The sequence below is a fragment of the Schistocerca cancellata genome, chromosome 3, assembly GCF_023864275.1.
Source record: "Schistocerca cancellata isolate TAMUIC-IGC-003103 chromosome 3, iqSchCanc2.1, whole genome shotgun sequence".
Lineage (NCBI taxonomy): Eukaryota > Metazoa > Arthropoda > Insecta > Orthoptera > Acrididae > Schistocerca > Schistocerca cancellata.
Genome location: NC_064628.1, coordinates 150,659,768 through 150,679,657, shown reverse-complemented (window position 1 = coordinate 150,679,657; position 19,890 = coordinate 150,659,768). Strand labels below are relative to the sequence as shown.

General features: G+C 38.9%; 1 protein-coding gene across 1 annotated transcript in view; it reads right to left on the bottom strand.

The window, feature by feature from the left end:
• Positions 1-19,890, bottom strand: part of LOC126174771 (intermembrane lipid transfer protein VPS13D) — a 531,199-nt gene that overhangs the window by 110,562 nt on the left and 400,747 nt on the right. Inside the window, 1 exon segment of the mRNA XM_049921112.1 lies at positions 16,739-17,109. Within this exon segment, the coding sequence (XP_049777069.1) occupies positions 16,739-17,109 (371 nt within the window).

Here is a 19,890-nt window from a genome sequence, read left to right as displayed (position 1 = left end):
TGCAGCTAGTAAGGCAAGTACACCATTCGTTTGTTATATATCTTTTAGGAGCTTCAAACAAGAGCGTTTTATTTTCAGTTATCTGTGTAGTTACTAGTTTATTTTTGAAATTTCTTGCGTGTTTGAGTGCTTACTCGACAAACCTTTTATTTTAATAACAGTGTAGCATACAGTACCACTGTTGTTATCGACACATGTATCAAACCTTGTATTGTACAGTCTTTTGTTTGTTTTGGTTAGTATAGCTCCGAGTCGGTTAGACTGTCAGTGAGAGAGCACCTTGAGTTTCTCCTGCTAATAAGCTGAGTACACTGTTCATTTGTTATTTTTACAAGCTTCAAACAGGAGCAACTTCAGTAATGGATAGTAACTGTGATTGCTATATACAGATGTGAGCTGAGTTGGTGACCCTTCGTTCACAGTTCTAGGCATTGTTGGCTTCCGTCACACAGCTTGAGGCTGCTGCCAAGGGGCACCACTGTGAGTCAGACGCATGGATGCGAGGGACGTCGAGCACATCCCATGTAACACCCCCCCCCCCCCCCCCCCAAAAATGGTCCTTTGCTGTAGCCGCCTTGGGTTCAGTCAGCACTGATGTTGACCTCTCACCCGTGGTCAAGTGAAGTGGCAGACGGAGCAAAAGACCTTCTGAGAGGCCGATCATAGGACCTCCCTGGTATGTTTGATGAGCAGGTTTATGTGGCTGATGAAGTCTCTAAGCCGGATGCAGTCGTCCACCCCATTCCAGAGAAAGCTTCTCGACCTGTAGGGTCTGGGCATTCACAGAGGTTGGGTTTGCTGATGGTAGGGAGCTCCAACATTAGTTGCGTAATGGGGCCCCTTAGGAACATGGCTGCCAAGGAGGGGAAGGAAGCCAGCGTGCACTCCGTGTGCATACCGGTGGGAGTCATTCCAGATGTGGAAATAGTGTTTCCGGATACCATGAAGAGTACACGGTGCAGCCAACTGGAGGTGGTGGCTCATGTTGGTACCAATGATGTGTGTCACTTTGGATTGGAGGAGATTCTCTCTCGTTTCAGGCAGCTAGCAGAAATGGTAAAGACTGCCGGTCTTGCTTGTGAGATTAAGGCAGAGCTCATCACCTGCAATATTGTCAATAGAACTGACTGTTGTCCTTTGGTGCAGAGCTGAGTGGAGGGTCTGAATCAGAGACTCAGGCAGTTCTGTGACTGTGTAGGCTGCAGATTCCTCGACTTGTGCAATCAGGTGGTGGGTTTCTGGGTTCTGCTAAATAGGTCAGGAGTCCACTACACACAGGAAGCGGTTAAATGGGTAGCGGGGGCTGTGTGGAAGAGTCTGGGCGGTTTTTTACGTTAGAGGGCCTCAGGGAACCACAGAAAGGGCATTGGTCTAAAAGTGGGCAGGTAAAACACAGTACAGTAGTTGTAGCAACAATCAATATTGTAGTTGTAAATTGCTGTAGCTGTGTTGGGAAAGAATCAGAACTCCAAGCCCTAACAGAAAGCACTGAAGCTCAAATACTTATAGGTATGGAAAGCTGGCTAAAGCCGGAAATAAGTTCAGCCGAAATTTTTTCAAACTGCCTAATAGTGTTCAGAAAGGATTGATTAAATACAGTTGGTGGTTTTTATTGCTCATGAAAACTACACATTGCAAGTTGTATCACCATACATTGAGACCTTCACAGGTTGTGGTCCAGATTGCTGTACACACTGGCACCTCTAATACCCAGTAGCAATTCCACTTGCATTAATGCATGCCTGTATTCGTCTGGCATACTATCCACAGTGTTCATCCAGATTGTCCCACTCCTCAACGGCGATTTGGCGTAGATCCCTCAGAGTGGTTGGTGGGTAATGTCGTCCATAAACAGCCCTTTTCAATCTACCCTGTGCATGTTCGATTGGGTTCATGTCTGGAGAACATGCTGGCCACTCTAGTCGAGTGATGCCGTTATCCTGAAGGAAGTCATTCACAAGTTGTGCACAATGGGGGCACGAATTGTCGTCCATGAAGACAAATGCCTAGCCAGTATGCTGCTGATAGGGTTGCACTATCCGTCGGAGGATGGATTTACATATCGTACAACAGTTACAGTGCCTTCCATGACCACCAGTGGTGTATGTCGGCCCCATCTAATGACATCCCAAAACAGCAGGAAACCTCCACCTTAATGCACTCGCTGTACAGTGTATCTAAGGCGTTCAACCTGACCAGGTTGCCTCCAAACATGGCTCTAACGAATGTCTGGTTGAAGGCATATGTGACCCTCATTGGTGTAGAGAACGTGATGCCAATCACGAGTGGTCCATTCAGCACATTGCTGGGCCCATCTGTACCGAACTGCGTGGTGTCATGGTTGCAAAGATGGACCTCACTATGGATGCCATGAGTGAATTTGCGCATCATGAAGCCTATTTCGCACAGTCTGAGTCGTAACACGATGTCCTGTGGCTGCACAAAAAGCATTATTCAACTTGGTGGCGTTGCTGTCAGGGTTCCTCTGAACCATAACCCGTGGGTAGTGGCCATCCACTGCAGTAGTAGCACTTGGGCAGCCTGAGTGAGGTATGTCATCGACAGTTCCTGTCTCTCTGTATCTCCTCCATGTCTGAACAACATTGCTTTGGTTCACTCCGAAACACCTGGACACTTGGACACTTCCCTTGTTGAGAGCCCTTCCTGGCACAAAGTAACAATGCAGATGTGATCAAACCGTGGTACTGACCGTCTAGACATGGCTGAACTACAGACAACACAAGCCATGTATCTGCTTCCTGGTGGAATAACTGGAACTGATCGGCTGTTGGACCCCCTCTGTCTAATAGGTGCTGCTCATGTGTGGTTGTTTACACCTTTGGGCAGGTTTGGTGACATCTCTGAGCAGTCAAAGGGACTGTGCCTGTAATACAATATCCACAGTCAACATCTATCTTCAGGAGTTCTATGAAACTTGGAGGTGCAAAACTTTTTTTGATGTGTGTAGTTACTGAACAGTCCAAAGATAACTAGAGTCTCATTTCAAATAGGTACCCCACTCATACAATTATAGTCAGTGGTGACATCAATCTACTCTCAATATGCTGAAAAAATTATACATTTAAAGCCGGTGGAAGACACAAAATGTCATCCAAAATTGTTCTGAATGCTTTCTCAGAAAATTACTTTGAACAATTAGTTCATGAGCCCACTTTAAGTGTAAATGATTGCAAAAGCACACTTGATCTCTTAGCAACAAATAATCCTTGACAAATAGGGAGTTTCACGACAGATACAGGAATTAGTGATCACAAGGCAGTTGCTGCTAGGCTGAATACCATAACTCTCACAACCATCAAAAAGAAATGCAAAGTACAGCTATTTAAAAAAGCTGACAAAAATGCTCTTAACGCCTTTTTCAGAGACAGTCTCCACTTCTTCCGATGTGATCATGTAATTGTAGAAAATATGTGGAATGATTGCAAAGAGACAGTATCGACAGCAATTGTGAGATATATACCACATAAATTAATAAGTGATGCCACTGATCCCCATGGCACACAAAATACGACAATCGCTGTTGCAGAAGCAACGAAAAAAGCATGCCAAATTTAAAAGAACTCAAAATCCCCAAGATTGGCAAAGTTTTGCAGAAGTTTGAAATACAGCGCGTGCCTCAATGCGAGATGATTTTAATAATTTCCTCAACGAAACTCTGTCTCAGAATCTGACAGAAAACCCAAAGAGATTCTGGTCATACATAAAGCACACCAGTGGCAAGACACAATCAATACCTTCACTGCATGATAAGAATGGTGAAGTCACTGATGACAGTGCCACTAAAGCAGAGTTATTAAACATGGTTTTCTGAAACTCCACCAATGAATATGAAGTAAATATTCCTGAATTACAATTAACAAAAACTGCCATGATAAGAAAAATAGAAGGAGATATCCTCGGTGTAGCAATGCAATGTAAATCACTTAATAAGGGCAAGGTCTGCAGTCTAGATTGTATAGCAGTTAGGTTCCTTTCAGAGTATGTTGATACAATAACTCCATATTTAGCAATTATATACAACCACTCGCTCATAGAAAGATCCGTACCTAAAAACTCGAAAACTGCCCAAGTCACACAAATACCCAAAAAGGGAAATAGGAGTAATCCACTGAATTACAGGCCCATATCACTAATGTCGATTTGCAGTATGGTTTTGGAACATATACGGTGTTCAAACATTATGAACTATCTCAAAGAAAATGATTTATTGACACATACTCAGCATGGATTCAGAAAATATTGTTCTTGTGAAACACAACTAGCTCTTTATACTCAAGAAGTAATGAGTGCTATCAGCAGGGGATGTCAAACAGATTCCACATTTATAATTTTTCCAGAAGGCTATCGACACTGTTCCTCAAAACACCTTCTAACCAAACTGCATGCCTATGGAATATCGCCTCAGTTGTGCGACTGGATTCGTGATTTCCTGTCAGAAAGGAATTCATAGTAATAGACGGAAAGTCACTGAGTAAAACAGAAGTAATATCCGGCATTCCCCAAGGAAGTGTTATAGGCCTTCTATTGTTCCAGATCTACATTAATGACATAGGAGACAATCTGAGTAGCTGTCTTAGATTGTTTGCAGATGATGCTGTCATTTACCATCTTGTAAAGTCATCAGAATTGCAAAATAATTTATATAAGATATCTGTATGGTGTGAAAAGTGGCAATTAATCCTGAATAAAGAAAAGTGTGAAGTTATTCACACAAATACTAAAATAAATCCATTAAATTTCGATTACGTGATAATTCACACAAATCTGAAGGCTGTAAATTCAACTAAATACTTAGGGATTACAATTACAAATAGCTTTAATTGGAACGATCACATAGATAATGTTGTGGGTAGAGCAAACCAAAAACTGTGATTCATTGGCACAACCCTCAGAAGGTGCAACATGTCTACTAAAGAGATTGCTTACAACATGCTTGTCCGCCATATCCTAGAGTATTTTTGTGCGGTGTGGGATCCGCATCAGGCGGGACTGATGGATGACATCAAAAAAGTACAAAGAAGGGCAGCTCATTTTGTATTATCACGACGTAGGGAAGATAGTGCCAAAGACACGATACGTGAATTGGAGTGGCAATCATTAAAACAAAGGCATTTTTTGTTGCGACGGGATCTTCTCATGAAATTTCAATCACGAGTTTTCTCCTCCAATTGCGAAAACATTCTGTTAGCACCCACCTACATAGGGAGAAATGATGATCACAATAAAATTAGAGAAATCAGAGCACGCACAGAAAAATTTAAGTGTTCGTTTTTCCCACGCGCTGTTGGAGAGTGGAAGGGTAGAGAGACAGCTTGAAGGTGGTTCACTGAACCCTCTACCAGGCACTTTATTGTGAATAGCAGAATAATCATGTAGATGTAGATGTAAATGTAAATGAAGTGCTCTCTGTCATCCACTTCACAGTGGTTTGCAGAGTATGGAAGTACATGCAGAAGTAGAATGTCAGCAATGCTCAACTACGAAAAATCAATGCCCAGATGAGCAACAGTACATTAAGATGAAATGAGATCAACCTGCACGTGCAGTTCATTAAGCTGCAAAGAAACATTTGTAGCTTCTTCAGAAACACAAATAATCAATGATAGTTACACTGCAGCAAAACTGGACATTTTGTGAACATTTAAAACAACTTGCTGTTAATTCAACAAAGGTCTATGACATTAAAAATGTTAATTGTCTTCAAATACTTATTCACAATTCTAAGAATGTGTTATCAACCAGGAGTATTTAATTACAAAAACAGGGGCAAGTTCCAAAAAAACTGAAAGACATACGACAGATCACATTTCCCCAGAGGCAATGGTTACTCTAAATATGAAAATAGTTATAGCAGATGTAGTCAGTTTCCATTATTCACGTAAAGTTTCTATAATATCACACAATTTGGAAAGAAATGACCAAGACATATGAGTCACTTCTCTGTATATTACGAAACCTATGAAAAATTTAAAGATCTATTGCTTTCTACCTCTTTATGTAAGAGGAGGAGGAGGAGGAGGAAGAGAAGAAGAAAATGTAGTAACAATTTCTATCTTTACTGATAATAACATTATCACTAAGTGATCTGTAGCACACATAGTAGTATGGGATCCATACACCTAATACAGCACGAAGATTTGGATAAAATGACAACTTTTTTGACTTAGTCTCCAATGGTAGTGTTAGCCAACAGCTCACCATAGTGTATGCTGAATGGTATATGGGTATATTTCGCAAGTATATTTTTCTGGTATTGAGATAAATGGAAGACAGCCAAGTACCATAACATATAGTTAGACAAATTACAAGAAACAGGCAAATAAAAGCTCTTTACAAGATAACTGAAATATGAAATTGTTGCCCTAAACAATGTGAGTTTAATAAGCAGCATATTCGTCCATCAAATTCTTGATCAAGGGAAAGGAAATGGACCACATACGGTGTAGCAATTAAATTGAGCAAGTACAGGAGTGGGGGGGGGGGGGGGGGGAGGCACACTTACACTATGAACTGCATCATAAGGAGGGATGTAAAGCCTAATCTATCTGCAATTGAAAACCATAACAGGTACACAAATTTATGGAACCACAATTCAGAGTCAGCCATGCCATTATTTGGTAAAGAAACTAATCTACCTTCACAATGTAACAAAAATTCTTCTCTTATAGTTGTTATTAACAAGCATGCATTTGTAAACGATCACTGCAGCAGTACAAACAAGTGGTATGATAATTCTGGGATCTTCTAAGATGAATATCTGATACTACTATAATATCATAGAGTTTAGTGTATGTAGTGGCATTCCAAAGGCCCAACAAAGATGATACAAGAAGTATACTTATGGATGGGAAGGATTAGAGAATGAAAAGATCCATGGTACACAATTAGAAGAAATTATAAAAAGTGGAGCAAGTTTAAATCTGCATAATTTTGAGGCAATGGTGTTGGATGAGTCACCAAATTACACAGATACTTTAAAAGCAACAATTTTCATTGTGCTGTGTTGCAAAGCATATTTTATGGTTTATAACTGGGAGCTTTCAATTTACACAACTAGTGTTCTGTTTATTCATACTGCCAATTTATGCAAATCATCCCTGCATACAAAGCTGTATAGTTTTCCTATGTGAGGAATTTCACACATTGCCTTTCTATAATAATGCAAATTTCACCACTGACTGAGCTGAAACAGAGTCACTGACCATGTGGCTGGGTGTATGCTTTCAAGTGGATATAAGGAACAAGTTTTGAAAATGTGCAGTAAGCTTGGTTAGCCAGGACAACTAAGAGGAACGGTATGTATTCTATGGTGATCTTAAAAGGTCAATTCCCTGTTCAACAGGAACCTCAGAATAGAAATGTCATACTTGTGTGTAATCTCTTCTCTTAAGTAGCAATGATACTGAATTTTTAAGGACAGAGGAAACATCCATACGACACCCATTATGAAGTAGTAAGTGTCCACTTGTGTTGGGCAAGCAATCATTTACTTACAGTTTCGCCTAAGACTACTGAGCAGCTTGAGGTTTGTAATAAAAATAGAAAATTCATTTTCTGGTAGCAAATAAAAAAGAAAAGAAAACAGAAACAAGAACCTTCAGTTCTAACCATTACTGTATTGCTTGAAAAACACGCAGCACATTATTGATAAAAAATGGTGTGGTACAAGGTCCGTTCAAAAGATTCTGGAACATTTGTAATTTAACACGAATGGTATGTTGGAGTAAAATGCAGTTGGCACTGCTACACAAGCCTGTGTCTAATGTGTAATTCAGTTCTGAATTGAGTAGAATGCCATGTAGCACAGTTTGCGAATATCGACATGGCAGTGTTAGAGGAGCAACATGCCTGCATTACATTTTATGTGAAAGTCAAGAAAACCTTTATAGAGACCCACCAAATGAGGCACAGAGCCTACAGTGATGAGTGCTTTTAAGCCATACTCAGCATTACAAATGGTTCACATGGTTTCAAAATGGCAGGACGGAAGTTAAAGATTATCCTCAATTCATATCATCCCTCCAATGTCTACCGATGACGCTCATGTCAGGAACATCAACGAAACTGTCCATGCCAGTTGAAGACTGTCCAACAGATTGCATCAGAATGTAACATTTCAGCTGGATCATATCACAAAATCCTGACACAGAATCTTTGAATACATCATGTTGCCACCAAGTTTGTCCGACAGAGTCAAGACCAGAAAGACCTTCACCTCCTAATCTGTGAAATCTTTTGGATCACACAAATGAGAATGAGATGTTCCTTAAGAGAATCATAACTGGTGATGAGACGTGAATCTATGGTTATGATGTTGAGAACAAGGTTCAATCTTCACAACAGGTCAGGAAAGGTTCTCAAAGACCAAAAAAAGCTTGTCAGATCAGGTCAAATGTCAAAACCCATGCTGATAGTTTTCTTTGACTTTGAAGAATTAGTTCACCATGAATTCATGCCACAGGGAAAAACTGTCAATCAATGGGACGTGTTGTGACACCTGCGAGAAAATGTGAGACAGAAACTGCCTGAAATTTGGTGGGACAAGTCATGGCTCCTGCATGATGATAATGCACCCACATATTCATCACTGTCGACATGTGACTAACCCACAAAAAACAAAATGACTGTGCTGCCTCATCCTCCATACTCTCCATACCTGGTGCCTGTGGACATTTTTTATTTCTAAAGTTGAAAACCCCATTGAAAGGACAAAGATTTGTAATGTCAGTTGAGATAAAAGAAAGTTCGCAGATGGTGCTTTGCATGAACCTGCAAGAGGCTTACACAGACTGCTTCTGGAAGTGGTGTTGGAAGCAGCGTATCAATTGTGAAGGAGAGCATTGCAAAGGAGACCATGCACAACACTTAAAAGGTAAGCGAAGAAAAATTTTGTGGACAAAGTTTCAGAAGTTTTTGAACAATCTCATTTAAGCGAATGAGTACCTTATTTTTCCCTTTCCTCATTCTCTCATTCTGAAGAGAGTTTGTAAAGTAGCAGGTAGTCATTTTTTGTTTAATAGAGTAAAACCTTGGTAATCCAAGCCCCAGCAATTTGAACCCCTGTTTAATTTGAGGTTGGTGATGGATGACAACTACGTTAGAAAAAATCAAAAGAATATCACGCATACAATCGAAAATATGCAGGGAGAGGATGTGATCAGTGGCCGAGCTGCACGTGCATACATTGTTTACAATCATGCACACTTTAGCCATTTTTGTTGTTTCACTTGCTGCTAGCTGGCCAGTGTCTGCTCTGGCTCAGTTTAGTCAGGCCGTGTTTAGTATTTATTATTGTTCCTGCCTTATTTTGCCAATATCAGCATTGACTCTTCAAAACAGAAGAAGACATTTGCTTCTTTGGAAAAGAAAGTTTTAGCATTGTAAAGATTGGAAAGTGAGGAGACAATAAAAAAGATAGTCGCAGAGTTGGATGTAGGCAAAGTAACAGTAGGTGACTGGTGACACAACAGAGCCAAACTAGAGCACCGATATTCTACCAAAGCATCTTGTTCTTCTAAAAAAGATCAAAATTTACAGATCATAAAATCATGAAAACATCAGATTATGAAAACACTAGCAAAGCCTTTTATTTGTTGTTTACTGAACAGCGAGCTATAAGAGGTCCAATAAGTGGTCAGATGATTCGGGAGAAAGCGTTTTTATTTAGAAAAGAATTGGAAGAAGAAGGAGAAGAAAGTTTTTCTGCTATTTCTGGCTGGCTGGATTGGTAGATGCAAAGATATTGGGTGGGCCAGTTTGAACTCTGCACTGAAAAATTATCTGCTAACAGTGGAGCTGTTAAACTGATCCAAGAAAAAATACAAAATATAGTAAATCAGAAAAATCTGTCATTTTATGAAGTTGATAATTGTAATGACATATGACTCAATCATAGAATGCTTCCTACTCACATGCTAGCAGCTAGAAATGAATCCTCTGCTACAAGTTATAAGAAATTAAAAGATAGAATAACGATCCTAGCTTGCAGTAATATCTTTGGGGGTCACAAATTGTCATTTTTGTTAATTGGTAAGTCTGCTATTTTAAAAAAAAAAAAAAGAGAGAGAGAGAGAGCTTTCAAAAATATACAGATGACAATCTTACCAGTTTTGTATAAGAATAAAAAAAGTGCCAAGATGGATATTTCAATTTTTTAGCAGTGGCTTTTTGACACATTTGTGCCAGAAGAAAAAAAACTTAACAAAAAAAAAATTAATGCTCAAGGGACTCCTTACTCTAGACAATGCAGGAGGTCACCCCAAAGCTGACGAACTTCACAGCAGATATGTTTACTCATTTGTTTTACCTCCCAATACTGTTAGCCTCATGCAGCCAATGGACCAAGGAATGTTGGTGTTGTTGTTGTTGTTGTTGTTGTCTTCAGTCCTGAGACTGGTTTGATGCAGCTCTCCATGCTACTCTATCCTGTGCAAGCTTCTTCATCTCCCAGTACCTACTGCAACCTACATCCTTCTGAATCTGCTTAGTGTATTCATCTCTTGGTCTCCCCCTTCGATTTTTACCCTCCACACTGCCTTCCAATACTAAATTGGTGATCCCTTGATGCCTCAGAACATGTCCTACCAACCGATCCCTTCTTCTGGTCAAGTTGTGCCACAAACTTCTCTTCTCCCCAATCCTATTCAATACTTCCTCATTAGTTATGTGATCTACCCATCTAATCTTCAGCATTCTTCTGTAGCACCACATTTCGAAAGCTTCTATTCTCTTCTTGTCCAAACTATTTACCGCCCATGTTTCACTTCCATACATGGCTACACTCCATACAAATACTTTCAGAAATGACTTCCTGACACTTAAATCTATACTCGATGTTAACAAATTTCTCTTCTTCAGAAACGCTTTCCTTGCCATTGCCAGTCTACATTTTATGTCCTCTCTACTTCGACCATCATCAGTTATTTTGCTCCCCAAATAGCAAAACTCCTTTACTACTTTAAGTGTCTCATTTCCTAATCTAATACCCTCAGCATCACCCGACTTAATTCGACTACATTCCATTATCCTCGTTTTGCTTTTGTTGATGTTCATCTTATATCCTCCCTTCAAGACACCATCCATTCCGTTCAACTGCTCTTCCAAGTCCTTTGCTGTCTCTGACAGAATTACAATGTCATCGGCGAACCTCAAAGTTTTTATTTCTTCTCCATGGATTTTAATACCTACTCCAAATTTTTCTTTTGTTTCCTATACTGCTTGCTCAATATACAGATTGAATAACATTGGGGAGAGGTTGCAACCCTGTCTCACTCCCTTCCCAACCGCTGCTTCCCTCTCATGCCCCTCGACTCTTATAACTGCCATCTGGTTTCTGTACAAATTGTAAATAGCCTTTCGCTCCCTGTATTTTACCCTTGCCACCTTTAGAATTTGAAAGAGAGTATTCCAGTCAACATTGTCAAAAGCTTTCTCTAAGTCTACAAATGCTAGAAACGTAGGTTTGCCTTTCCTTAATCTTTCTTCTAAGATAAGTCGTAAGGTCAGTATTGCCTCACGTGTTCCAGTATTTCTACGGAATCCAAACTGATCTTCCCCGAGGTCGGCTTCTACTAGTTTTTCCATTCGTCTGTAAATAATTCGTGTTAGTATTTTGCAGCTGTGGCTTATTAAACTGATTGTTCGGTAATTTTCACATCTGTCAACACCTGCTTTCTTTGGGATTGGAATTATTATATTCTTCTTGAAGTCTGAGGGTATTTCGCCTGTTTCATACATCTTGCTCACCAGATGGTAGAGTTTTGTCAGGACTGGCTCTCCCAAGGCCGTCAGTAGTTCTACTGGAATGTTGTCTACTCCGGGGGCCTTGTTTCGACTCAGGTCTTTCAGTGCTCTGTCAAACTCTTCACGCAGTATCGTATCTCCCATTTCATCTTCATCTACATCCTCTTCCACTTCCATAATATTGTCCTCAAGTACATCGCCCTTGTATAGACCCTCTATATACTGCTTCCACCTTTCTGCTTTCCCTTCTTTGCTTAGAACTGGGTTTCCATCTGAGCTCTTGATGTTCATACAAGTGGTTCTCTTATCTCCAAAGGTCTCTTTAATTTTCCTGTAGGCAGTATCTATCTTACCCCTAGTGAGATAAGCCTCTACATCCTTACATTTGTCCTCTAGCCATCCCTGCTTAGCCATTCTGCACCTCCTGTCAATCTCATTTTTGAGACGTTTGTATTCCTTTTTGCCTGCTTCATTTACTGCATTTTTATATTTTCTCCTTTCATCAATTAAATTCAATATTTCTTCTGTTACCCAAGGATTTCTACTAGCCCTCGTCTTTTTATCTACTTGATCCTCTGCTGCCTTCACTACTTCATCCCTCAAAGCTACCCATTCTTCTTCTACTGTATTCCTTTCCCCCATTCCTGTCAATTGTTCCTTTATGCTCTCCCTGAAACTCTCTACAACCTCTGGTTCTTTCAGTTTATCCAGGTCCCACCTCTTTAAATTCCCACCTTTTTGCAGTTTCTTCAGTTTTAATCTACAGGTCATAACCAATAGATTGTGGTCAGAGTCCACATCTGCCCCTGGAAATGTCTTACAATTTAAAACCTGGTTCCTAAACCTCTGTCTTACCATTATATAATCTATCTGATACCTTTTAGTATCTCCAGGATTCTTCCAGGTATACAATGTTGGTGTATTGGAGGGTAAAAAAAGTGTTAGCCCAAGTTGTTGCAATCTCTTCTGCTCTCAATATAAAATGAGCCCAAATCACTAGAAGCTGCCTCGGGGGAGAGGGAATTGAGGGATGTTGTCTATTGTGTTGCAGAAGCCTGGGATCATTTAAAACCAGAAACATTTTAAAAAGTCTTGGAAAATATGGTAATGAAACTAAAATACATCATTAAAGCAAAACAAACATTCTGTCAGAACAAAATGACAATGAACAGTTGTTAGATCTTATTCGACGTCTTTCTGGGTGTGACAGTGCTGACTGATAATGAAGTGCAAATGTGGCTGAACTAAGATGATCAGTATGAAATGACCAATAGTTCAACTGAGGAAATGGCAAACAAAGGAAACCAATTCTAATGATGAAAAGGAAGATGACAATGTTGGTGCCAACAAAGTGAGTCACAGTGATGGGATAGTGGCATTAAAATTAGCACTGCACTATATGCAGAACGAGAATGTGGCAACACCAGCTGGCTTTATGCTTCTAAGAAGATGGCAGGACAATGCTACTAAGAGCAAACAGGCTTCACAAAAACAAAACACTGTTGATTATCAACAACCTCTAGAGTTGCAGACAGGCACAATGAAAAGACTGTTAAACATTACTGCTTTCAAACAAGGCATTCTTAAGCAAAGAAAACACACACACATTCACAAAAACAAGCGCACCTCAAGTACACATAACCACTACAATTGGCAACTCCTACCAGAGGCTTTGGTCGCATGTTATAATGTCTAACAGTCTATTTCTTGTGCCTATCTGCAACTCAGTGGGTCATCTTTATGGTGAGTACCAATCTATTCTTTTCCTAATATTGTTGATTTTCCAACCTGGAGTTTCCACTGTTTGAAAAACTGTTGATTATTTTTTCCAAAAATAAAATATGTACAGTAGAAACAATTGTAAACTAGTTCGTGTAATATGTAACATACAATTTTTGAGTTTCTACTAGCATATTATTTCTAAAACAAACTAAGTAATACATTAACGATGAAACAACATTGTTTTTTGTACTAATACTGTGAACATCAACTTCTGAATCTTTTTCAAATAAAAGATTTTTAAAATTGATAGTCTTCATGTTATTTGAGTTTTCACAAATTTGAGCTCTATTTGGCTCCAATTATCTTGAATTAGCAAGTTTTTACTCTACTAAGACTGATGAGCAAATTCAAGAACTTCAAGTTTGTACTTTATTCCATTCATGGTCTTATTACATACTTCTTTTGTCACAGAGGAGCAGCACTCTACCAGCCTTACAGAAAAGAAGGCAATGTGAAGCTGTTCACATATTAACTGATACTCTGTACAGCTGGCAGCCAAGCAGTGCCAGAGGATACAGCTGCCTTAGTTCACTTGACTTCCATTTCATCTCCCAATAGTTAACTGTAGTCAGAACCCACAGTTGTGAAGAAGACAGATAGATAGATTAGACGTACTTTAGTTCCATAGATCCAAAATGAGGATATCATCAAGAATGTAGAACATGTCATGAAACAAGACTACATAAAACATTTTTACAGAGAGAGAGCGAGGGGGGGGGGGGGGTAGAGCTTCTCCAGATCCTATGTGAAATGGCACTCATAGATGCAGAACAAGCAAAAAAAATTAACATTTTAATTTAAGACCCTAATAACATAATTGTCACAAAATAAGTAAATGTATAATACACTGCGGTGCATATGAGAATATGATAACAGATTACTGTATGAATTTTGAACTTATTGTTGGTACTATTTTGCATAATAAAACAAAAAAGTGTTTAAAAAACACATGACTTAATTTAAATAACAGAAAAATGGGTCTAGCAGTGATTTGATCTTAGGTCAAAATATGTTACGGTAGCAGCTGAGTCTACAGAGTAATACCGAAGCACCACTGAGCACGATACAGATACCAGGTATACAGAATGTTAAGTAACTAGGAAAGTGAGAGAAATCCTTATTGAAAAATTCTTAGCAGGCTCAGAATTAACAAATCAGTTTATTGGTCTGGGACTATCTGATTATGATGTTACTCTAGCACTCTAGGATAACACATCTATTTCAAAAGAAGTAAAAAATTAGGTGTAACCTCTAATCTAAATCAAATAACAGCAAGTGGGAGGTGAAATTGATCACTTAACAGAAATTCATTAATGGGGGAGATTTTTGATATCATTCATTTTGTAAAGAGCTAACATTTTGTAAAAATGTAACATAAACAAACATTGTCCATCACAATGTCCTCCTTTATTGCTCCATAATAAAACAAGACCACAGACAGCCACCAAAACCACAAGAATGAAGATGTCAGTTGCAGTGGCATAAGCCTACAAGGAATGGTTACAAAATCTTGTGTACTATTGTGATAAATGTTTTAGTATTTTTTTTTTAATAAGTTGACCTTACACACCTTTGAACAATTATTCCTTTCTCCTGATCTCCCTGGGGAATATACAGCAAGTGGATAATCACACAAGGGTCATTCAATAATGAAAGAGAGAAATTGGTCTGGAGAAAAAAGCATTTATTTTTACAAAACACTACTTTCCAATATAATCCCCTTCAAAGTTTATGCACTTGTTCCATTGGACTACAAGATTTTATATTCCAGCTGCAAAGAACTCATTATCTTGATGTTTGAACCAATTTCCCACAAACTTTTTCACGCCCTCGTTGTCCTGGAACCTCTTCCCACATAATGCCTCCTTCAGCGCACCAAACAAATTGAAATCACTAGGTGCTAAACCAGGGTTGTAAGGGGGATGAGGCAGTACTTCCCAGCCCATTTTGTCGATGGTTTCATGGGTTAGTTGAGCAGTATCAGAATGTGCGTTGTCTTGCTGGGGAATCACACCTCTCTTCTTAGATCCACAACTTCTCCCTCTCATGGCTGGCTTCACCCTGTTTAAAAGCAGATCCAAGTAGTATTGGCTGTTCATTGAATGCTGCTCTTTGAGGACCGTCAGTATCCCAAAAAACTGTCAGCATGACTTTTCCTGCCGATACTTGAGTTTTTAATTTTTTCTTGACAGGTGAGTTGGTGAGCTTCCACTCCATGCTTTGTCTTTTTTGCTTCTGGTTCATAATAGTGAACCCAAGTACCATCACAAATTAAATTTTTGTTGAGGAAGTGCTCACCTTCTCTTTTCGTAGCATTCCTTTAGCTCTGTGCACACTCTCAACATTGTTTCCTTGTGTAGCCGTATCAACTCCTTTGGGAGCCATCTTGCGCATGTTTTGCGGTACTTCAGCTTGTTGCAGATAATGTTATGAACTGTACCAGTACTAACTTGAACCTTATCAACTATCATTTCCACAGTCACACAGTGGCCGGCATGAATAATGTCATCAACGCGACTTTCAAGTGGGGGAGTTGAAACTGCAACTGGTCAGCCAGAACGGTGTTCGTCAGTCACAGAGTTGCAACTATTTTTGAACTGCTCTACCAACTTGTAAAAATTTGCACAATTCATACAATCTTCACCATAAACATTAGACATTCTGCAGTATATATTCACTGGTTACTTGCCTTCAGCAAGTAAAAAATGAATAACAGAACGTTGTTCAACTACTGTGGATGTTTCCAGCAGACTTTCCATCTTGAAATGTATTTTTGATGTTATAAACAAAACAATGTTGATACATCAGCTAATCAGAGCTCATCCCAGTGATGCCAACTTAAAGCCATAAAAGTACCAAACTTGCCCTACTAACAGTTTTTCCCCCAGACCAAATTGTCTCTTTAATTATTGAATAACCCTCATATTTTCATTACCATTGAAACTGTCGTTAACAGCATTATATTTAATGTGAGTGGCAGTATAAAAGATGCACAAATTGTTTTACTAAAACTTCTTTGAATGTGTATAACTAATGCCTGTCGTCTAGAAATATGGTCAACACAATCATTCCATTGCAGTTTTAATGACTGCTGTTTAGATCAAAGGTAAGACCCAATTTTTCTGGAGCACAGACCTCACAACACTGGTCCTTCATCACGGAGACTTGACATTTAAAGTAAATAGTACTTTACCTTGCCGTAAACCAAAGAAGCCATCCTTAGCTTGAACACACATGTTATAATGAGCACAGCAGAGACGTCCTTCAGCAGTAAATCTCCAGGTTTGCGTAGACTGACGGCGGGCATCTGGACGTCGTAACACTAGAGGGACATATTGGAGTGGTTGAGGAGCTGGTCCAGCTATATCTAGGACAAGACCGCCACTGCCAGATTGATCATGTGGTGGTGAGCTTCCTTCATGCTGCAGCAAGCCCTCACTTGACATCCGCCAAAGCTGAGATCTTACTCCATGCTCTTTTCGAGCTAACGTAACACGGTTACTTCCAGGTAACACCTCCAGAACAAGCTGCTGGCCTCTGACATCTAATGGATCACCGTGAACACTGGTGGCAAAGAAGCAATGATAATGTTTACTGGTTGACTAGAAATACTGAAAAATAGTTACACAGACTTTTAATGGCAAACAGGAAAATACCAAACCATGATAATTTTGAATAGAATCAATATTGCCTAGGTGAGGAGAAGCAGATATTTTTCTCTTTCAATTTTGGGTAAAAAACTGATTTCTTGCATAACTGACATTAAATGCGTTTTGTCCATGAAAATCTGAGACCCAAAAGCTGTCGCATACACAACCTGAACTACTTTTCAGATTTTGGAGAACTGTTGTCAATGGCAATAACGCATATGAGATGCAACTGATTACCAGCTTTTGATATTAATAATTATTTGTTTCAAAGCACAGTAATTGGAAAATGAAAGAAGCAAAAACAGCAAAAAATGCTAGTGGAATCTATCTCACATTTGAAGCTCCTAATATAAAACTTAACAGAAAAACTCAGTACAAGCAACTGATTAATGAGCTGCATAAATATTAAGTATCCATAATGAGCTGCATAAATATTAAGTGTCCAAAATGATGGTAGTATCTGGCTTTTTGAGCAGCACGTCAAATGGAATATAGGGACTGTAGGCAAGCGGCATATTGGATTATCACAAAATCAAGATAATTCAAACAGAATCAAAACATAAAATCAATTATCAAGTGTGTATTTAAAAAATGATAAACAGGGAAAGGAGACTCAAAGGAAAGAAAAAGAGGAGAGAAAATACAGGAAACAAAGATTTTAACAAAAGAGACTCATGGAAAGGTTGACTAAGGGGAGCAGCAGAAACAAGCCTACTGTGTTCTGTAGGACCAAATTGAGGAGCAAATCTCCATGGTCATGAACCATGTCAGTACATGAAATTACAACTGAAAAGTAATAACAGATAAAACAAAATGTATGTGAATCACAAAAAATGTCAAGCTACAAGCTTATACAAAGGCAATCAACAATATAACACAGGAATCGGCTTATTTTTTCAAGGAGTTTCTCAACAGAACCGAAAGAGTGACCCATGAGGAAACTCTTCAGTTTGGATTTGAAAGCGCATGGATTACTGCTAAGATTTTTGAACTCTTGTGGTAGATTACTGATAATGAATGCAGCAGAATAGTGAATGCCTTTTGGCATGAGTCAAGGAAGTACGATCCAAATGCAGATTGGATTTCTGTCTAGTATTAACTGAGCAGAAGCTGCTAATTCTTGGGAATAAGGTGATATCATTTACAAGAAACAACAGTAAAGAATATACAGATTGTCAGGCCAATGTTAGAATACTCTACTAATAAACAGGGGTCGACAAGAGGTTTACAAACTTACACCACCTAGTGCCCAAACTGTCCACTTCCGAGCCAAAGATACCATTTGAGAATGGGAAGAGTTACCCCAAAATTTAATATCATGTCTTAAGTGAATGAAAATATGCAAAGTAGACTACTTTCCATGTCGAACTATCACTCACTTCAAATACTATTTTAACAGTAAAAACAGCAGCATTAAGTCTTTGAACAAGTTCCTGAATGTGGACTTTACATGACAGTTTACTATCTATCTGAACACCAACAGTTTCCTATCTATCTGAACACCTAGAAATTTGAACTGTTCAATTTCACTAATCATATGCCCATTCTGTGTTATTAGGTATGTGTGTGTGTGTGTGTGTGTGTGTGTGTGTGTGTGTGTGTGTGTGTGTGTTAGAAACTGTAAAAACTGAGTCTTACTGTGATTTAACATTAGTTTATTTTCTACAAGCCATGAACTTATGTCTTGAACTGCACTATTTGAAACAGTGCCAACATTGAACACAACATCCTTTATTACCAAGCTAATGTCATCAGTAAACAGAAATATTTTAGAATCACATGTACCACTAGAGCACACACCATTTATATAAATAAGGAAAAGGAGTGACTCCAGCACTGATCACTGGAGCACACCCTCCACCTCTATTGAACCATACCCCATTCAGACCCCACAACACAGCCATTCTCAGTACTGTACCTTTTGCTGTCTGTTCTTAAAGCAGGAGATGAACCAATTGTGAGCTACTCACTGTATTCTATACCAGTCCAACTTCTGGAGCAATATTTTGTGATCAACACAATCAAATGCTTTAGTTAAATAAAAAAAGACGCCTAGTGATCGAAAATTTTTATGTAATCTATCCAGTATCTCACAGAGGAAAGTAGCATTTTCAGCTGTTAAATCACTTGTAAAACCAAACTATACATCTGATAGCAAATTGTGTGATATAAAATGATCAATTATCCTTACATACATAGCCTTTTCAAAAACATTAGCAAACAATGGTGCCTACGTTATTTCTTTCTATAAAGCAGCTTTACTACTGAGTACTTAAATCATTCAGAAAACTGACCATTCCTAAAGGAAAAATTACAAGTATGGCTAAGTACAGGGCTGATATGTGCAGCACAGTACTTTAATATTCTGTCAGATACTCCATCATATCCATGAGCGTCTTTAGTCTTCAGTGACTTAACTACTAACTTCTCAGTATCACGGAGGATTAATTCAGACATCAGTCTCGGAAAGGCATTTTCCAAGATAGTTATACGATTCCCTGCGGAAACTAAGTTTTTATTTAATTCACCAGCAATGTTCAGAAAGTGATTCTTAAATACTGTACATATGTCTGACTTATCAATGAGAGAAACATTTTTACTACATACTGACTTAATGTCCTCGACCTTGGCACTGCTGGCCAAACACTTCCTTCATGATATTTTTATCCCACTAGTCAGCTACCCAGGCTGCCTG